Source organism: Pezoporus wallicus, unplaced genomic scaffold (assembly GCF_028554395.1).
Source record: "Pezoporus wallicus isolate ANWC-B61680 ecotype Strahan unplaced genomic scaffold, APGP_CSIRO_Pwel_v1 contig_3181, whole genome shotgun sequence".
NCBI lineage: Eukaryota > Metazoa > Chordata > Aves > Psittaciformes > Psittacidae > Pezoporus > Pezoporus wallicus.
Genome location: NW_026641700.1, coordinates 2,625,139 through 2,647,214, shown reverse-complemented (window position 1 = coordinate 2,647,214; position 22,076 = coordinate 2,625,139). Strand labels below are relative to the sequence as shown.

The window sequence follows — 22,076 nt, the reverse complement described above, 5'->3', positions numbered from 1 at the left end:
TGCAAACGTTACACACACACACACACACACACAGAGTAGTTTTCCATTTTTTAATGTTTAAACTTCATTTCAAAAAGCAGGTTTGCTGTTTGCAACCATGACAATTAAAATGTGCTTTAGCACAGCTGTCTAGAACATCTCTACAAGCCAGTCAGACAAATACATGACATTTCAATGAGTAAAAAAGAGCATAAAACTTGTAGGTGTAAGAACAAATGTTAAAATGCCTACACACAATAATAAAAACCATCAATTACATTATCACATAAAAGAAGTCAAATGTACAAAAGTTTGCGACAGAAGGGACAAAAGGACAACACAAGATATTTGTTGGAAAACATTTGTGTGCTCTTTGGGCACTTAATTAAACATATCAAAATCATCATCTTCATCCGACTCTGCAAAATATTTCACTTCTTTTCTAGCCCGGCCTGTCCGTGGCTTTGGGGCAGTTTCAGAGGCAAAGCCTGACTGAAAGATTTCCACATCGGAATCCTGGTCAAAAGCAGCCTTCTTGGATTTCTTTGGAAAAGAAATGACAAATCAGTTATGATGCTGTGTACCTTTTCCCTTTTAATATTCACAGTTGAAGGAAAGCTTATCTAACATGTAATTTCTAAACAAACCTCATCCCCATATCTCATGTTAGCAATCTATACAGTAAGAACATGTACCTTTATATAAAAGTAATCTATTAGGTTCCCTTTACAAGGCGAAAAGAGCATATCTGGAACTGACCTTGCTTGGTGTTGACTTAGGTGTTTTCTTCCCAGGGTTGTAGTCACCTTCATTTTCTGAACTAGATGCTTTCCTTTTCTTTGCCCCTCTACCTTTACCTAGGTGAGAGACCGCAATATAACTTTGTTTTCTTTTTCTTTTTTAAAAACTAAAACTCCAGACTTAAGCCAACTGAAAAAAAGCCTAGTGAAACCACTTAAACATTGCTACATGTTAAGGTTCAAGCATCCTTTACAATTCATCCTTCTTCACAGCAGCAGCAAAATACAGTATCTTATTTTCTCACTTTTGAATCTTTTGCACTTTCTCTAGAGTCACCATTTCAATTCAAGTGTTGGTTCAAGACAGGGACAGACTTCATTAGATCAATGACTTCCAGACTTTTCACGTACTACAAGCCCTCACTCACCTGTACTGACTACACAGCATTAATTCACCTCTACTATTTAGGAGATTTACTGTTAAGATCAACTGTCAGCACTGACACATCCTTTACAGACTGCTTGGATTACACTGCTTGATGTGCTGTGTTCTGAGGACTCTGACAGCTGAGAACTGGGATACCAAAAATTTGGTTTAAAAGCCAGAAATCACTACTAAAATTACTACCAGATTTTACTATCATGTAAAAAGATCAAAGAAAATAAGTAGTATCCAGTAGAACTGATGAACAAAAAAAAAAAAAAAAGAGGGGGGGGAGGTGGGGTATTAAGCACATTTCCAAAAGTGAAGGTCAGATTAGAAGTTCACACATTGTTTTTCAGGAAAAGTCAGTGCACTGTATTTATCACAGAGAACGCACACAGCTCAGTAATCTACTAGTGATAAATTGGCTAATAAATCAGTGTGGTTCTAACTTTGGAGACACTAGTCCTGCTTCCTTATAAAAATTACTACGAACCTGTGCTACAGAGAGCACAGATTTGCGTGTTGAGCAGCACAGCACCAAAACTCTTACCTTTGGGTGCTGCAGTCTTCTTTGGAATTCCGAATTCTGAATCTGAGTCAGAGTTTACAGTTTCCACCTTCTTGGCCTTGGGAGCTCTTTTAGGTTTAGGGGGCACATCTGGTTTTGCTGTTAGAATACAGATATTAAATATGGTAAATTCATGTATTGGTTAGAAGTATTAAATTCTATTAGATACTTCAATTACAGCATAAATGGCAGATTAAAACAAGATGAGCTGTTTCTGCATTGGGGAAAACATAGTTCAGCTTTTATGCTAAAACTATGTGGAATAAACAGGTTTTCTCTGTCATACTTTCAGGTGTATCAGTGCATTAAGTAAGTTCCAGTGGTTTTGATTAAATACTTTCAATCTTTCTGAGCACAAAACAGGTTACCAGTAACTAAAGCAGCAACACAATTTCTCCAGGTTGGATAGTTTAAACATGTTTGGATACATTACAGTGTTTACCGAGAGGGCTTGCTGTTTGTGACATTTTTGCCTTCACGGTAGTTTAACTGCAGGACAACTTCCCCCATAATCACTGCAGGAGTTTGAGTCTGTAACATCCTTTTTTGTCAATCTATCTCAGTGAAAACGAACTTCAGAAAAAGCAGGGAGGGGACATATCTATGGATTTCTTAACTGCTACTAGGGGAAGAATACATTAAGTTAACCTGCAGAATGGTTGAAAGAAGTTTTAAAAAACAAAGGCCATGGCACTACATAAAAATGCTTTTGGAGGACAGAAGATAAAGCAGCAAGAAAAACCAAAATTATCTGAAAGACATAAAGGAAGAAAGGCAAAGATCTGAAAGTAATAAAATCCCCAGTCTATCATCTACTAAGAACTCTATTTTATAACCTGTTTAAAACCACTATTGGATAATAAAAACCGTTACATTTCACAGTAAAAATGGTGTCTAGCATATGCTTTAGCACACATTTAGAAACAAGTGCAAGTCTTTCTCTTAAAAGTAGCACCAACAAGTGACAAACCAACATTGCCCTAAGTAGTCAGAGCAACAAGAAAATTACTGGCTGGGGTTAAACCACGACACCTACTTAGGATGTAAATATTTCTTGGAGATTCCTTCTTTGCACTTGCTCTCCTTCCTATGAAAGTACGTTAGATCCCTTACAGAAGACTACCTTCAACCCCAAGGTCATCTTGTTTCACTTATTCCCCGAGGGTAAAAACCTTCCTTTAGTTAAACTAATCAAAGGCTGGACTTAAACTCCATATGTGGAAAGTATTAACTTTTGACACTCTGCTAGCCAGAAAGAAACAGATATCATTAAGAAGCTGGAAAAAGTTCACACCCTACACTGAATTTCACCAAGTTTAAAATAAAGGAATGCAGTCCCCACTTTGAAAATGTGAAAAGACAACACAAAGGTGGGAGGAGATCAGTTTCAAATAAATGGATGGCTTACAGGACAATCCTATACGTACCCTTTTTAGCAGCTACTGTTTTACTTGTAATTTTCTCTGTTTGTTTGGGGGCAAAAGATGATGAGAAAACAGGAGCAGAATCCTCTTCATCACTATCCAATTTTGTTGTATCTACAATCCAGAGTAGATTTAGAGTAAGACTGATTCACTGCATATTTTAAGTCATGAATACTAATTATAGTCAACCTCAAAAAAGTGCTGCTGATACTAAAGCTAGGCTACAGCTTTCTCACCTGTGATACAAGCTTTATTTCTCTAAGGATCAGAACCTCCTTCCCCTTCCCCCTTTGTAAATCTGGACATTGTTATTTTATAACAACTGTGTGATGTTTGTGTATACCAAATAAACTCCCTAATATATTGCCATAAGATCAGTGAAAACAAGCTCACCATCATCTCGTTTCTGCGAGTAAGATGGAAAAGAGAAGATGTTCCCAAAATCTTGATTTTTCTTATCTTGAGATGTTTTCCTACTTCCGAACAGGAAAAATAAATTACGTGAGTTGCATTAACTATATATTGAAGTATGTAGATAATATCCATATGAGATTAAATTGCTGATTTAGCACTATAAAGTATTTTTAGCATTTTTATATACGCTTGCAGCAGTCAAACCCCTAAAAGCACCATTCAGTCATGAACTTCAGGCATATAAAATTAACAGAATCCTTTTTTTTTTTCAATAGTGCTATATACCAGACTGGCACAAGATGGAAAACAGACAACTGTAAAAAACGTATTTATCAGATGATATTACTGGCAGTGTACCATACTTTGGTAAGTCATGTTTGCCTCTACATAGGTCAGTTGCAAGGCTGAGATAACACGTGCTTTCATTCCTCCTCAGAAATGTGTAAATATTATTTTATAGGGTACATGTAGAAGAACAACAGCTTGATGTTCCTCAGTTTTGTTCAGAAACTTCTGCATTCAAAAAGATTATTAGTTAAGAAACACTGCTGAGTTACAGTACTTACTCTGGAGATGGCTTTGATTTGGCTGGGGAGAAGTCATATTCATCTTTCTCTAAGCTGTCTGAGGGAACAAACTCCTCCTCTCTGTCATTTGTAACTGGAGAGGCTTTTACTTTAAGCTCATCCAAATCATTATTATTGTTGGCATCATCATCATCATCGGCATCATCTTCTTCTTCTGAGAAGTCAAAAGTATACTTGGGCCTCTCAGCTAGAAAAATAAAATCACATATATACACATTTCAAAATAGTTGTTGATGTTAATACATAAATCAATGCGGGAGTCACTAAACAGTCCCTGCCTCAGAGTACAGAAGAGAAAAGACTGGCGGTAAAGAAATTTCTTTGAGCCTGGAAGAATAGAGGGACGTAATTTAAAGTTAGCCAACATCTAATACCACTTGTGGCTTGCTCAAATACCTTCAGCTAATGGGGTTATGAAGACACCACTGTATAAGTACTTTTAAAGAATAAGAATCCTCCACTTACAATTGAAGTTATCTGGAATTCATCATTAGAACATTCTTCCTAATCAAATGCTTGTAAAATTGATTGGCAATTTTCCAGAAAAATCTGTGTGTTTTGCTTAAACTGTCAGATATTTGTGTATTTTTCCAAACTTTCAGTCTCTGGTATTTTTACTTTTCATGGACTGTTCAGAATTTTTTTTTAGAAATATTCATAATCACTTGGGCTTTTGGACCTTACTTGACAGTATAATTACTTTTTTGTTTGTTTGTTTGTAAAGGTATTATCTTGTCTATTTCTTGTCTAATTCACTAGTTTTTTTGAGTAATTTCTGTTCTATTGTTTAGAATAAGAGAAAAGACTTCTGGACCAAGTTACAAAACCTTTCATATTGACATTAAGAGGTTTTTCACTAACCATACAGTGAAGAAAAAATAATGCAAGCTATCTGTAGGAGGAAAAGCCCTAAAGCAAGGGTATATATGGCCAAAGGAAAATGCAGGTTTGCAATTTAAACTTTCAGTCACAATGCACAATTCACAAAAGCTTGGGTACCTGCAGCTCTCCTAAGCAGAGAGTCTCTTGGAATAATAACAGGCTCATTCTCTTCTAATTCACTTTCAGATTTGGATTCATCATCTGACCATGGGTTTCGTTTCTTCACTTTTTTTGCACTGGACTTTGTAGATGATGGTGTTCTTCTTACCCTGGTACCTACCACAAGTTAAAACATTTACTATAGTCAGGGTAAAAAAAATATTATTATCTTTTCTATTAATTTATGAAGAATAAATTTAGCCTAAATGTTTATCTTTCAAAGCTCTCCTTTAAATGCTGTAAATTTTCTTCTCCTTCCTGAAGGAGGATGTCATGGTAATTGTATTATTTCACGCAGAACCTGACCTGCGGCTGCCAAACAAATTGATCTGGTGACTGAAAAGCATGTACATCTCTAATCTGAAGTTTTAACTCCTCTGAAAAAAAAAAGGGTTGCTGGGGTTTTCCATTGCTCAGGGAATATGATCAAGATCTGAAAAATCCAATTAATGTGGGAAGCAGAAGATACTATTGGGTGGGTAAAAATGCGCTCAGTCAATTGCAGGGCAAGTTAAGGTCAAACTGAGCTAACTGGCTCTAGCTCAACACTGGCTACGGTAGATCTGAACTGCAGGTAGACAACTCAGTCCTAACTCAGTTAACCCACTCAGGCTGGAAAATCCACTGAATATTTGCATAACCACTTTTTATTCCTTTTTTTACTTAAACCTTCCCTTCTGTCTTTAGCTTTCTTTTTTCTTGCTGCCCCGCCATTACTATGCATATCTCAAACAGTAGTAATAAATTGCTACTAACAAAAAGAAAAGTTAACATAAATATTGTTTAGTCTGCCAAACCATAACATGTATAGCTTTTTAAAAGTCAGAATGACTGAATATGTTAATAGGAAAATATTTATTTAATCGAATTTTACAATCTCTATTATTACTCAGACTGAAGGCGAGTGCCACATCTTTCAACATCAGACAGCATGCAAACAAGAAATTTCCATTTGCACAGAATTAGTCTAAATATGTCAAAATAATCTATTTTTCTACTCACAAATTCAAAGATTAAGACCCCCCCCAAAAAACTGAACATAGGAAATGTAACATCCACCCACCCCAGAAAAGAGCTTAAATTTCACCAGATTTTCAAGTGTTTCCACACATCTTTTCAGGGAAGAAAATCAGATGAAATAATGACTATTGTGGTATATTTCCCTTCTCACCATGTGTTAAAAATGCATTTAATGCCCAATTAGTATACACAACTATGGTTACAAAGGCTGTGTAAGAATCTTACCAGGCTCCTTCTTCTCTCTCTTAGGTTTAGGGGTTTTAGTTGCTGTGGCTGATGTAGTCAGTGAGTCATCCCCACCACCGTCAGCTGGCACACCACCAAAGTCTTCATCAAATTCCATTTTTATTGCCAAGGAATCAGTTTCCCCCTGAAAATATAAAAAAGTTGCTCAAAATGAAATAAATTACACCTTTGTATTTCAAGATAGAGCTGGAATAGTTTTGTAGGAGATAATAAATGAAAGTAGACTAGTGTATTGACATTTACTGAACTGTCTTGGAAAGAAGAAGACTCAGTAAAACCACCTGAACAATAAGGAGTTACAAGAGGCTCGCAAATGTAAAACAAATCCAGTATTAACTTTTTCATGCATTAGGTCAGCAGAGCAGTATGGATACATCATTAATGAGGTCTAGCAGTTTGTATTTATGCTGCCAGAGTCGAAAAATATAGCAGTTCCATAGTAAATAATCTAACAATAGCACTAGTTGTCACTTACCTTTTTCTTTTTCAGCAGTTTCCTACTAGCATCAGCTTTCATGGCAGATGTAATCTGTGGAACTATTCTTCTGCCAAATGGTGACGGCATGGTCTCTTCCAACTGAAGTTTCTTCATTTTGGGTTTACCAACTTTGCCTTTAATTGGTTTGCCAACCATGCCTGCCAAAACATCCTCCCTTTCCTGTGCTTCTACTTTCTAACAAAAAATGAGGGGCAGGGTAGGGGGAACAACATTTAATAATGACAAAGTAGAACATGGCCATTATTTAAGCTTCATCTCCTTCTGACATGGAGCATAAGACCTCACTTAATTCTCATTTGAATTGTTACACTTTCCAGTAACAGAAAACCAACCACTTAATCTTGGTAAATTCTTGATTACCCTTTACAGTTAAAAACTACACTTTCATTCAAGATTAATTAAATAGCAACTTTTGGACACTGCTAGACTGAAAATCTTTCATCAAGTTTCTATTTCTCACATATGTGTCTGGGTACTGATGTAACTTTTCAGTATTTATTTCAGTGTTTAATTTAAGCAGCTAGCTTCTAAAGTCATTTTTAAGGAACATATCCCATCCCTTTAATCAGCTTTTTTTCACAGTATGAACATATAGCTGAAATGCAGACATCTGAACAGAACACCTCCAATTGCAGCTGTACCACAAACACACAGAGAAATAGAACAAACATCTTATTTGTGTTATCCTGTGTCACCTCAAAAGATTATGTCATCCTTTTTCAGGTAACATTGAAAGCTGAGGCTCACAAGGTACCCACCAATAGGACTTCACCTCTCTCCAGATTTACTAACAAGTCAAAGTAAGAGCTCCTCATATGGTACTTATGGCCTACACACTCCATTCATACATAATACAGCTTTCTATCTGACAATAATTAGTCCCTCACAACCAATTACATCTTGTAGAACTACTATAATTATTACTATTAACAGTTACTACTCCCAGGTTTTTGTGTCATCTGAAAACATTTCCTCCTGCTAATTTTTCTTTCATCATCACTGACTTGGAAAAAACATTAAATTGTATAGATGTTAGAGACAATCCCCGAGAAACACAACAAGGAACACAAACCAATATTGACTTCCTATTTGGAGGTCTATCTGCTTCTAATCCAAGATGTGGGTGGTTGCGGGATTTTTTCTTAAATTTTAATACTTTAATTAGATAATGCTTTTAACTAAGCTAATCTGAATTTAATATTTTAAGAAAAATATGTAAAAAATCATACTTCAAGCTCTTCAACAAAGGCTGCTAAATCTTCTTTCCACAGATCTGAAGAAGATTTCCTTTTAAGGTCATTTAGGTCTCTCTCCTAAAACATGGATATATCATTAGAAAGTAAGTTACAACTAAAGTAAATGCTATAGAAACTGAACATTCACAATTTGGCACATCAGTTATATCATTCCAGAACAAGTCTTCTATATTGTACCAACCTTTGAATCTCTCTGCTTAATTAACTCTTCTACTTTCTCTTTTGTGAGTGACCACAAAGACATGTTTAAGATATAGTTAAAGTCTGGGCCAGAAGTTGAGCCAGAAGCAGAAGAAGCATCATCATTTGGGTTCTGCGGGTCCTCTTCTTCTGCTGCCTAAAGTGAAATATTCACAGTTACAAGTACCAATAATCTCAGCTCTATGCATAAACTGTAATGCTGCTCCAAACCACCATCATATAGAAGCATCCTTATAGATTTGATAGCCTTTTGGAAAGGTTAAGGTTATGTTTCTGTGACCTGCTGTAATTGGATTATTTAATAATTTAAGAAAACAAATCTAAACCATATGCCTTGTATGCTATTAGCTCCAAATATTGGTACAATCCTAGCTATCTCACAGGGTTGAGACCTTTGCCCTTGGGTTATTTTTTATCTGTTGTTTTATATCTGTTCCTTCAGAAATGAGCAAGGCTTTTAGATAAAAACTGCTATCGAAGCCCTGAATGTACAAACTGTGGTTTGGAAATAGATCAAAATTTCTCATAATAGTTTTGTTATAAAATATGACACAGTTCATGAAATTAAAATAAAGTAGTAAAAAATAAAGGTAAAGCAAATCAAATGAGAAATGAAAATGAATAGCAAAAGCAGTGGCAATGGCACAGGAAAAGGGTGTCTGACAAATCTGAAGATATGAAGTTGCTTTTCAAAGTAGTTTCATATTCCCTTAGTAAAGCACGAAATTAAACATTACATATCTCTTTTGGAACAATAAAACCCCCTCCTGTTTTATAATAAAAGAAGAAATAAATATAGGTCAAGGTGAAATTTATTAAAATAAGTTCCCAATGCATAGCTTTAAAATATCAGTTTTCTGTAATGCAACATGAATAAGTTTTATATATAACAATTGCCTTTTGCAATCATTTAACAAATAATAAGGGGAAAATCAGTTATACATGTAGGGTAACTGACACAGCATTTTAATTATCAACCAGTCAGAAATCAAGTTGCCAGTTTTGATTTGGGTACATTCATAAAGCAAATCCTCTGTATTCTCCTTTGCAGACTTCTATTATCTAGGTTTTTTTTATAAGAACTATCTATATACAATACCAACATTATATGACAGTAGTTTTGTACAAGTTTAATGTATTTTTTTTAAATGGAAGCCCATAAGGAGTAATGATTAATTTTTTTATGGTGTTGTGTGTGTTATAACTTAAGTTAGACTAGCAGAAACGAACATCTGAATAAATTAATACCTTTTATAACATCAGCAGCACCAAATAGTTCAGAGATTTCAGATTATTACCTTTTCCTGTGCTTCTTTCCAGGCTTTTACTGGATCAGATTCATAACCTCTCTGGACCAACATCTGAATCAAATCTCTTTTTGATCTGTTTTCTACAACACACACACACACACACACACACACAAACCAGGTCAGAAAGGAAAAGAACAAAGGATCAGTGTCATGAAAATAAATGCCTTACATGCAAGTACATTCTACTACATTTAAATCATTTCCAGATTTTCCCCCACCACTGATAATTCTAACTTATATTTACTCACCTATTGTAATTTTTCCTTGTATCTTCTCTAGAACAAAACGAGCTTGATTGTTAAGCTTCGTAGATTCCGCACCCAACATTCCAACAAGCCATTCCTTGCGTAAACTATAATAATGTAATCGCAAATCAAAGAACTCCTTCAAGATGTCCTGCACAGTTTCATACTTCTTTAGGCATCCCATATGATCAAATAGCACCTATAAAATACAAGGTATACTGCTTGAGACTGAAAAACTTAAACCTTGTAAACCTTTGTGTACAAGTTTATTTCTATCACACATATATATGCACCATACAAAAAGCAGTGTTTTGAAGACTGTGAACTCAAAACTTACTATGGAACTACATAGCACACAAATGAATAGATTTTTATTCACAAATAGATTTAAGATGAGCATTATGGTAACATGTTCAAACATGAAGACAGCTATGCAGAGAAATATACCTGAATTCAGCTGAATAATTAATTTTATCTAAATATTAAAGCATGAGTTCAGTAGCACCTAATGATTCACAACCATTTAACATAACAGTTGAAAAGCATCTTTAATAATTGTCCAGTTCAGCTGAAAACTTTGCCACTTTTCAGGTCTGAAAACTGCCATCCTTCAAGTTCAAGCTCAAAGTAAGACATTTTTATATTATAGGTGAAATCAATCCTGCCTGACTTCTGACATCTCCAGTTTAGACATTAATAGGTGAACTAGTCACACTAGGTGCCCTCTATAGTTAAATGGAAGAAATAAGCCCCTCCAGAGGGCAATTCATCTATCTAAAGTATCTATTTGGGCATTGGGTGAACAATGACTAGCTCACATAACTTTTTAAGATGCTTACACTAGTGCAGATTATTTCCTAGACATACACAGAAAGCATCCCTTACTATTTATTTCAGTAGGCAGAAAATGCAGGATTAAGCTGCAAAACATTTTAATGTGTTAAACATTAACTTGAAGACAGGGTCTTACAGTAGTTCATGTGGCTTTTTAAACCTAGGAGAAATACTATTACCTTAATTTGGAAGATACACTTTTCAAGCATGGTCTACACATTGTAGATTGAGCAAGGACCTTTTCCTCTTCCAATTCTATGGACTATGGTCTTTAATTTATTTTTAACCCATTTTCCTGTAGCTTTTGATTTATACAACAGTAACAACAGTAATTGTATTTATGCTTTGTGATAATACCTGAAAGTAGCCTTTTTTATTTTTCACCAGTCTTTATAAAAACAGATTGTTTGGAAATATTCTGGCAGAAATTACCTTACTATTCAAATCCCTCTCATAAGAAACAGACATGGTACTATAAGTCGAATAAACCATATGAGTAACTTACATCACTATTATGTCTTCAGTGGTGTAAGGGTAATGTTTTCTATACCTTACAATCTAAAATGGGATTTATATGTTGGTGAAACATTGGATCGTTTAGCTCCTATTAGAGGTGTAACAGTCTTGCATAAAGTGTAATTTTAAAAATATCTCAAGTTTAAAACTCAAATCTAATTATAATATGGCAGAAAGTTATTTGTATGATTTACTTTAACCATTTTTGGTTAGCTGCACAGGAAATTTTCAGTTACAGGAAACTAACCACCCTAAGGCACCCTTAGCCTGTCTAATTTGGTTTGAAGAATTCACCTCAGCTAAAACAGATTTGCTGATTCATATTGACTTAATATTTGTCATGCCTGTATATCATCACAATTTTCTACTATTCAAACAATTTCAAATACACAATATAGTGATCAATACCAAGCATCAAAATACACTACAAAAACATTTGAGTTCACAGCAAGCAACGGTAAGGATTCTGATAGCCAAACATGTAAAAGTTACCATAGAATTACAAGTAAGGCTTGTTTGAAGCTTAAAGACTTTGTGCAATCCAGCAGCTTCTGCCTGTGCAAGTTTTTCTTCCGTCATCTTCACAACAAATTTCACAGTTGTATCAGTGTGGTATTCCTTATAGTCAGAAATTAATGCTGGAGTTTTTTCAGTCCCATTCAACATAGGTTCTAGAACCTGTTCTTTGTACACCTATTAAAAACAGGGTAGCAAAAAAACAGAAGCGCTTCTTAAAATCCCTAAATCCTTAAACCAACTGAATAACATAAGATCAAAGCTTTCTACATTACATCTGTACCAGTTATAATTTACAGAACCATAATAACATGCAAAATGTGGGCCAAGACTAGTGGAGACATAAGAGGCACCTAATGAGGAAAGAAAAGACTAGTCAAAAGGGGATTAAATATTAATTCAGCAGGAGAAGCAAATATTCTCTGTAGTATGAACAGTAGGTGGCACAAGCAGAAAACCTGCTTCTACAAAGGCACACAAAAGAATGAGATCATGATCACTTCCATGTATGTACAATCATCAGAAGTTTAGAAGTTTATCTGGATATAGGATTAAATAATTTAATAAGCTTTTTGTTAGTTTTGGTCTTTATGTAACTCTGCTTCAGCGTTGCCTACCTGGGTCCACGTCCTTACAGGAAGCTCTGTAATTTCTACTGTGTTCCTGTCCACCACAAATATTTCACCACTGACTACATACTGGTTTTGACCAAGTTCCTGAATGGTTCCTTTGAAGTTTTTGTAGTTTGGAAGCTGAAATTGCAAAAAGCAAGAAAGTTGTAATTATCTTTATAATAAAACATGGGACAAATATTTGTTTACCACACACCTACCACTTTATATTGCACTAATCCATCAACCAGTCTCTCATACTGGGAAAATCTTAAGTCATAGGAAAAATACTACAGAAAAAACAGAATGCAAGTGACAGGAGAAAGTACCTTAACACCTCAGCATCTACAGAGGAGACAGATGATTAAGAAGATGCAGCTGAACCCAGTGATGTGGTGGGTTGTGAGTTTTGTTTGGTTTTTTGGTTGTTTTGTTGGTTTTGGGGGGGAAGGGAAGGTTGTTTTTGTTTGACTCTGTTGACCCCCCCCCCAAAGAAAACTGCAAGTGCAGGTAAAGCATGACAGAAAGCAGATTAACACCCCAGTCTCACAGTAACTTTACAGAAGTGGTGCTACCTCCCCTAATTATTTTTTCATTCTATGATTCTATGAGTCATCCTTGTGCTGTCTGACAAAGATAGTGGAACCCATCCAGTTTAAAAGTAACCAACAGTGAGGAATGTTTTTTATCTGAATTGATTCCTTTATCCAGCTTACCATGCAGCCACAAACACATACCAGCATACAGAAAGGAGCTAGATGGAGGCAGAATTGCCTCTTTCAACCAAGTGAAGCTTCAATTGACTGTGAGACTACAGAGAAGGCCTAGGAGTCCTAAAGGAAGGGCATGGATTGCATTAATTAAAATGTAACTCATCATTCCCAAGAATTTGCAAAAGGAAATTCACTATGTCAGGAAAATTGATACTGCACACTAAGTGACCTGTGATGTAAGTAGAGATGTTTCTGCTTCTATGATCTAGTAAACACAGCAAAGTAGCATCATCCATCAGTTGTGAAGTAAAGGTAACATTATCTGTATTTCATCTGTTGGTTACAGATATTCTGGGTTCACCCAGGTATTCTTCCTGCCCAATTTTTTTCACACCACTTCTGAGACTTCTTATAAAATTTTAAATAAAGGAACAGAAGCTAAATTCAGTTCAGAAGCTGCTGATTTTCTTGAAGTGTGACAATATATCTTCTCCTGTGCTTACAGATATATAAAAGAGTACAATTCAGACAAGACAGAGGAAATATTAAGCTTAGCTGAAATAGTAGTACCTTCAAAGAGGAAAGAGTGGTACAAACTGTTACTCTACTACCATGTTATAACTACCCTGTAAGACTTGCAACTGTGAAAGCTTACAGTCAGCAGACTAGAGAAAAAAAATCCTTGCAAAAAACCAAATTGCAATGTTTTTGCTTCAAGGTGAATTTCCCCAGCCTCATCCCAACAGTCAAGTAAAGCTCCTACACAAAATTACTGAGACAATCCAACCCAGACATTCCAATAATCAAGCATTTCTAGCATGATATTTTTTAAGTACAAAATAAGATTTATTTAGCAAACACATAAAATACTAGCAAATGCTATTATTTTTACCATTGGGTGGGGATCTAAGCCATCCAGCATTCGTCTGACGTTGTTTACAATCTCTCTGGTATCATAGTTTGGAAGTTTGCATGCCCATCCGGTACCAATTCCTTCAGCTCCGTTTACTAAAACCATTGGAATGATGGGAATATACCACTCAGGCTCTACGCGTTGGTTGTCATCATAAAGGAATTTAAGCAAGTTGTCATCCACTGATGGAAAAAGCAGCCTTGCTAAAGGGCTTTAAAAAAATAAAATAAAATAAAAAAATCTATCTGGAGTCCAGTAAGTACATAAATGCAAGTAAAGAACATAACAGTCCATGGGTCCAGATATGATCTATTTGTAGATTTTTATCATGTCTTCCTTTCTCTTTGACATTCTGAAGCTGAAAATACAGCGAACATACCTCCTGAAAAAAGGAAGCTTTTACCCAATGGAAGAGCGTCTTCATAACCGATGATGTTCGTTTCCTTCACAATAACACATGTACATGATACACTAGTAACTGATGACATTTAACATCTACAAAATAGCATTGTTTGAGGCATTCAGAACACACAGTTCAGTGTGACAGTAGGCCACCCAGTATTAAAGAAACACAACAGGCAAGTAGTTGCATAACTTTGTTGCTTAATTGTAGGACTAGAAGTCTCTGAAAATATTATATCACTTTTACAGGTGACTCCTTTTGCTTATCTAGAACATTGTCCTGGGTGAATACAATTTCCAGCACTTCATACAAAAAGGAAAATGTACAAAACTAGGCTGCTGCAGAAAGCACATTTATGAGAAAGGAAATAAAACCTTAGGTATTGGTATAAAGTTTGATATTAGAGGAAAAGAAGAAACTACAAGGAATTTTAGGCAAAATACCACACTGAAATTAGGAAGTAAAAGAAGTAACATAAATTACAGCATGTCATAAATTAAGGAACACATTTTAACACTCTGCATGTTAAGGCACATGGAAAAACAAGAAGGTGCTTGGTGACAGCCAGCATGGCTTCACTAAGGGGAAATCCTGCCTGACCAATTTGGTGGCCTTCTATGATGGGGCTACAGAACTGATGGACAGGGGTAGAGCAGTTGATGTCATCTACCTGGACTTGTGCAAAGTGTTCGACACTGTCCCACACGACATCCTTGTCTCTAAATTGGAGAGACATCAATTTGATGGATGGACCACTCGGTGGATAAAGAACTGGCTGGATGGCTGCACACAAAGAGTTGTGGTCAATGGCTGGAGACCAGTAATGAGTGGTATCCCTCAGGGATCAGTGTTGGGACCGGTCTTGTTCAACATCTTTGTCACTGACATGGACAGTGGGATTGAGTGCACCCTCAGCAAGTTTGCCGATGACACCAAGCTGTGTGGTTCGGTTGATACCCTGGAGGGAAGGAATGCCATCCAGAGGGACCTTGACACGCTTGTGAGGTGGGCTGATGCCAACCTGATGAAGTTTAAGCATGCCAAGTGCAAGGTCCTACACCTGGGTCGGAGCAATCCCAGGCACAGCTACAGGCTGGGCAGAGAAGGGATTCAGAGCAGCCCTGTGGAGAAGGACTTGGGGGTGCTGGTCGATGAGAAAATGAACATGAGCCAGCTTCAGTGTGCACTCACAGACCAGAAACAAACCATATTCTGGGCTGCATCAAGAGAAGCGTGACCAGCAGGTCAAAGGAGGTGATCCTGCCCCTCTACTCTGCTCTTGTGAGACCTCACCTGGAGTATTGTGTGCACTTCTGGTGTCCTCAGCATAAAAAGGACATGGAACTGTTGGAACAAGTCCAGAGGAGGGCCACAAGGATGATCAGGGGACTGGAGCACCTCCTGTATGAAGACAGGCTGAGAAAGTTGGGGCTGTTCAGCCTGGAGAAGAGAAGGCTGCGTGGAGACCTCATAGCAGCCTTCCAGTATCTGAAGGAGGCCTATAGGGATGCTGGAGAGGTACTCTTCATTAGGGACTGTAGTGATAGGACAAGGGGTAACGGGTTAAAACTTAAACAGGGGAAGTTTAGATTGGATATAAGGAAGAAATTCTTTACTGTAAGGGTGGTGAGGCACTGGAATGGGTTGCTCAGGGAAGCTGTGAATTCTCCATCCTTGGCAGTGTTCAAGGCCAGGCTGGACAGATTCTTGGGTGACATGGTTTAGTGTGAGGTGTCCCTGCCCATGGCAGGGGTGTTGGAACTAGATGACCTTAAGGTCCTTTCCAACCCTAACTATTCTATGATTCTATGCATACCAAATGAATTTCAAGGTACTAGCTGTGAAAAAATCAGCATTATTAAATAATGACTTCATTATTAATTATGTATGCATATTTCAACTGAATATAAAGAAATTCATCCTAAAGGAAAAGACTTTCAACTCTATGCTGAGTTGCAGGAATTATCACCAGGTAGCAATACACTTTCTATTGCAAAATTGATTTCACAATACCTAGAGAAACTGAAAGCTACTTCTGCAAAAAGTCCCAGTTTAAGATCAGCAACTAATCTGCATGGTCCGCATTTTCAGTCTTCAGCCTTGTGAATTGAAGTTTAATTCCTTAAAAGCTACAATTCTCACAGCACTTCTAATGCATGGGAAAAAAAAATACCAATGTGCAAAACCACATTTATAGATGATGTAAAGCAGAATTTGAGCTGACATTAAATATTCCAATCCTCCCACATCTCAGACAAAAAAAAACCCTGTAGTGTTGTGAAAGGATTAGTTTCATAACAAGGCGTTTTAAAAGCATGTGTTTAGCTTCATATTTGTGTTTACCTTAACATGGTGAAAATATAGCGAGGGCTGGCAGCATCCTTTCCACCATGAAGCCTGGTACCAAACTGACCAATAGGTTGTAGCAGATTAACATTGTTACTTCCAACAAAGTTCTGAGCCAAGTTGACAATAGTCATCATTAATGCTTGCTGCAAGAAAAAAAAAACAAAACCAAAAAAACTATTCATAGTAAGAAATGTAAGAAGAAATAGTCTTTCCTCATCAGCCAATAAAATACATTTTTAATGCCCCAAAATTGTGTGTCTAACCTGAATTCAATTTCAAAAAAGTAATCTCACTGAGAAAGGAATGCTGAATTCCAGTTACAAGATCTACTAGCAAAATATAATGCTTCCTCTTCCACAGCCACATTGCCTCCCTAATTTAAGTGTCCTTACACCCTATGCTTATGAAAACCCCTGGGCTTCCCCATTTTTTCTAAAGCACTTCCCTGGAGGAGTGAAACGGGCATAAACTGCACTTACTACTGCACAAACCACTCACTACTCATTGCTTTTAATGGGAGAGCAGAAGGGATGGAGAGGGACTTAATATGGCAACTCTTGCTAACATTTCAGATAAATACAAACAAAACCAGATGTAGAAATAATCTTTGTTCCAGGTCTTCAAAGAACACAACCTCTTCTTCTTACCTTAAAAGGCTGTATTTCTCATTTAAAACAAACACTGTTCATATATATACATACATATATGTTTATATATACACATAAAGTGTTTATACACATATAGTTCCTATGATTTGAGAATCCAGAAGTTACCAAGGTAATTAGCTATCTATTATTACTAGTTTGGATACCACTGTGCACAAAGACACAAAAGAATAATGAAAGCATATTTTGAAACTGCATAATGTGTGGTTCGTTTTCTTTAAATCTGTGATTAGTAGACTTCCTGTCAATATGTTCGCAACTGCGGTACAGCAAACATTTACCTAATATTTGATATAGGCTAAAAATCCTCATAACTTTACCATCCTTCATACTCACCTCCCCATGGTGGTAAGCTGACATTTCAGCAACAGAACCAGCCAGCTGAGCAACCTTTACTTCACGTTTATCATTTCTCTTAAAGCAAGTGAACAAAACTTTGCGCTGCCCTGGTTTTAAACCTGTTAAGAAAAATATCCCATTTCAACACATACAGAAGCATATGTTTTTAAATAATGAGGGTTTTTTTCCTTATTTTAATTTCTAATATCTCAAAATAAGCTTAACCTTTAAATGGAAATAAATCAATACGATAATATTAACAGAAGATAACAGATTAATATCCCTGTTCTTTTAAAATAATAAAAAATATCTTACCAAATGGAAAGTTACCAAAAAAGTGGAAATGTAACTTTTCAGACAATCAATACCATGCAGTATATAATACATCATTGTAACAAACAACAACTTTATTCTAAATGTACAACTTCCACAAGAGTTGCTTCTTTCCAGTCTACTCAGCAAAATCTTTTTCCTAAGAATATTAATACAAATTCAGCTCACATGTATTTCACTCTCTCAAATACTGTTTGGAAGTCATCAAACCTGGTAACTCCAATCTCCATTTTATTTAAATATGTACTGTCGAATTTTCTTTACAATGAGCCTGCATTACATTTTCTTACCAAAAATATACCAAATTTAACAGACCTGGAGAATTTCCTTTAAACAGGAATACCTGAATACCTAACCCAGCCTCGTTCTGCAGCAGAGCTGGAGATCTATCCTACCAGGAAGTTACTACCCCTATCATCTATTCATGAACTATCCCACTATCTAAATATAAAAAGCCCTTGCTGCAAAAAAAAATTTGTTATAGGTCTTTAGTGTCAAGAATGCTGACCACCTCCACTATAAAAAAGTACTGGAAAGTGGAGAAAATGCACTTAAATGTGCCTTTTTTAAATTCTCTATGAAACCTCGAGGCCTTTTTTCTGTATCTGGTAAGCATATGCATACTGACAATAACACAGGGAGGAACTCCTGCTCATGCTGTCTGCAGACAGTTTTACAAATGAAGCTGCTTCTTTTAATGATGATACTGCAAGGGGAGACTTAGCAAACCTGATTGACAGAACCCTAGCAAGATTACAGGTCAGTACCCACTAAAACACTGCCTGTGGTATAAGACTGAAGGGAGAAAACATTTGCGTCTTCATCTGCACTCAGCTGCCGACTTGAATTTTAATTATTATAGGCACTTAGACTTGTTTTCGCTGATGGCTTGACTAGAAACAAAGCACTTGTAGTATGGTCTAGGGAATAGGTCTGATTAAGTAAACAGGCTGCAAAGCAACAGCTTAAACTTCCTCACAGAAGAAATATGGAGATTCCTTAGCACATAAATGATAACAAAAAAATATATTCACTACTGGAATGCATTGATTTCCAATACAAATAAAAGGTTTGAGAAAAATGAAGAGGAATGTTCCAACACATAATAATGAATTATCAGCTTACCATCAACAAGGGAAGGGATAGACCTCTCGTTGTCAGAATTTGAGAAAAGGATCAACTCCTTGTTAATAAAATCATTGTAAGTCAAATGTTTTGTTGCTGTACCATATAAAAATTGCTGGAAAAAACAACATACATTATTTAGTCAATAAAAGCCTACATTACATTTAAATCTCACCCACCAGATTTATTACTATCATTTAGGACTCACCTCAGGAAGGCCATGTAGCCGACGTTGCCGCCTGTCTTCCATGAAGTTTGTTAACCATTCTTTTCGATCATCAATCTTCTTCTTACTGAAGGCCTGAAAAGATTGCAGATACACTAAAGTATCATCACATATGTGTTTGTGTAAATGGATGTTACTTTAGTCAGAATTTTAAGTGTACTGCACTAGGTGGTCAAGTATTCAGAATACTGATTTGGACAAGGCAATCCATATAACTGATGTTTATGTACGACCACCAGTACAAGCACATGACCTTTCAGACATGGCTGTACAAGGCTTTTAAACTGACAGATCTCTTACTGATCATAATTTATATTGCTTTCCAAAAATCTACACACATTTAGGCAAATCTTATCATTCTTACTCCTCTCCTCGCTTCAGAGTTATCCTTTGATAAACAAGTTTAAAGGTGTTGGGATCTTTTCCCACATAATTTTAAGGCTGAAATATAACCAGCTGTCATCATGAAAATTAACTGAAGGTACTAGAAAAAATACCCCACTCCTCTTGTCCTCTTAATGCCCCATTTGCTCTGTCACAATAGAATACCAATAATTTGTAGCTGTTTGAGGGGTTGGCCCTAGTCCTCCTAAGAGGACTGACAACTCAACAAAACTGATGCTGCATGAGAAGCCTAAACCAGAGTTTAGGCCAGGTGACTGAGGGCCTTCATCTTCCTGATAAGGCGTCACTTTAAAGCAACAACTTATCACTACAAAAGGATGCAGCACTGTGTCCCCTCCAGTGAGTGGGATTATACCTATCAGCAAAGAAAACATGGATAGGAGTATACATGAAGTTTCTGTTAACAGCTTCAGTACTAGTCAGTAGATGCTCCTAGCTTCATCCCAAATTGACAGACTATAATTCTGGACAACAGTGAGGATCAGCCATAACAGGTTATATGGCCTCCTATATCAGCCGGTATACGGAGGTCTATCTGCAGAAATAGACCCCAGAATTTTAATTGGGGAGTTCAGGGTCTCTCCATCAATTGGTTTAGTGTATATGCAAATATACAGACTCCTTTATCTAGGTGAGCACGCTTCTCTGGGATATGAAACCACATATATAGATTATACTTAAGTGCATCTTGGACAGAAGTAAAATGAGTGGTATAAATAATTTCTGACATATCAAGCTGGTTTTCTTCAACAGAACAGATACCTACACTATACCTTTCTGTTAGTAAAGACACACCATTGTAAAATGGACCCACAAAACAAGAAAAAGTTGTTATGTAAGGAAAAATTTGTTTTGACTAAGACGGGTATTTTCCTGTTTTTATTTTTATTCCCCTACCCATTTTCATCCCTAACTTCATCTACAATTAAAATTGCAAAATAAAGTAGATAAAAGATGAAACATTTCTTGCAAAAACAGTTTTGTTCCAGACATTCCAGTCTTTGTCCTTCCAAAAGTTATCTTTGAAACATTAGTACTTGCCTGCATACAAATATCTAAAAGATTTCACATTCATATATGTAGAACACATGCATGAATACACATAATACACACTATATCTTCAGTGAATGAATAATATTTACCTGATCTTATTTGCTCAGAAACAAAACACAGATCCCTAAGCACATGCAAAACATCGTTTGTTTGGACTATTGCCTTACTCAGAATACTTTTCTGCATGTTCTGCCTTTAAAAGCAAGTCTGAACATAATGTTTCTTGACATCCACAGCACATAAAATTGACCAAAGCTAATAAGGAGAAGGTAGATCTGATTTTGTAGCATGGATAAAGTTCTTATTCCAACATTTAAAATTGTTTCCAAAAGCTTAATTCTCTTCCAAAAGTATTTTTTTCAGTTACTCAAAATACACAAAAAAACCCAAAACATCCTGTTAGGAATTCCTCACATGCCTCTTTCAGAAACAATGGAAACTAAAGCATATCATATAGAAGCACTTTTATAAGATTATACCAGTGTAATGGCAGCATCATCTTCAGGACCAGCATATCGAAATAAGATCCGATGTCTTTCCATGTCAGCAAAATATTCTTTTGCTTCTTTAGCAGTGCTGGTACCCAAACCTGTACATTAAAATGAAATAGTTACTCCACATTCAAAATTCAAGTTTTATCATTTTATCCCTTTTAATTTACTGGGAATATTATAAAATCATTACAGAAGATACTACCATGAAAACAGCTATAAATAAAACTTCACAGCACCATTACATATTTTTAGATCAATGAGGTTCACTTATTTGTTTTTAAACAAACCTTTGTAGTATTTTATCTTCCATGCTTTATGATTCTCCATATGCTTTTTCCACTCATCAAATTCAGGAATACTATAGAATGAAAGTTCCTGCTTATTTTTGCTTGCCTTTAAAAAACAAAAGCAAACAAAAAAAAATAAAGAAATGTTTCTGTTGCACTCTAAGTAATATGTAAAATCGTATTAATAGAGCCCCTACCTTTACAATAGGAGTGATGAATTCCTCAAGAAAACCATGTTTCAACAGTGATGGCCAATTGTGATGAATAAAATTGATCAACAAGCCTTTTATGTGAGATCCATCCTGATCCTGAATTAGAACATGAAAATGTTAGGCAA

At 36.1% G+C, this 22,076-nt stretch overlaps 1 protein-coding gene across 2 annotated transcripts in view; it reads right to left on the bottom strand.

Annotated features, from left to right (window-relative positions):
• Window positions 1–36: 36 nt before the first annotated feature.
• TOP2B (DNA topoisomerase II beta) overlaps window positions 37–22,076 on the bottom strand; it is a 60,515-nt gene continuing 38,475 nt past the window's right edge. The window contains exons 14-36 of one of the 2 annotated variants that reach the window (XM_057424969.1): window positions 21,937–22,047; window positions 21,740–21,845; window positions 21,438–21,547; window positions 19,483–19,575; window positions 19,275–19,389; window positions 17,814–17,935; window positions 16,807–16,955; window positions 14,040–14,271; window positions 12,441–12,575; window positions 11,800–12,000; window positions 9,961–10,156; window positions 9,701–9,792; window positions 8,383–8,538; window positions 8,175–8,258; window positions 6,922–7,119; window positions 6,426–6,570; window positions 5,139–5,297; window positions 4,119–4,326; window positions 3,532–3,617; window positions 3,142–3,252; window positions 1,697–1,813; window positions 739–836; window positions 37–522 (exon numbers count right to left, since the gene is read on the bottom strand). In XM_057424969.1, coding sequence (XP_057280952.1) covers window positions 361–522; window positions 739–836; window positions 1,697–1,813; window positions 3,142–3,252; window positions 3,532–3,617; window positions 4,119–4,326; window positions 5,139–5,297; window positions 6,426–6,570; window positions 6,922–7,119; window positions 8,175–8,258; window positions 8,383–8,538; window positions 9,701–9,792; window positions 9,961–10,156; window positions 11,800–12,000; window positions 12,441–12,575; window positions 14,040–14,271; window positions 16,807–16,955; window positions 17,814–17,935; window positions 19,275–19,389; window positions 19,483–19,575; window positions 21,438–21,547; window positions 21,740–21,845; window positions 21,937–22,047 — 3,186 coding nt within the window. In that variant the 3' untranslated portion in view covers window positions 37–360. The remainder of the gene's footprint in view (window positions 523–738; window positions 837–1,696; window positions 1,814–3,141; window positions 3,253–3,531; window positions 3,618–4,118; window positions 4,327–5,138; window positions 5,298–6,425; window positions 6,571–6,921; window positions 7,120–8,174; window positions 8,259–8,382; window positions 8,539–9,700; window positions 9,793–9,960; window positions 10,157–11,799; window positions 12,001–12,440; window positions 12,576–14,039; window positions 14,272–16,806; window positions 16,956–17,813; window positions 17,936–19,274; window positions 19,390–19,482; window positions 19,576–21,437; window positions 21,548–21,739; window positions 21,846–21,936; window positions 22,048–22,076) is intronic. The other variant, XM_057424970.1, reaches the window with a different exon arrangement.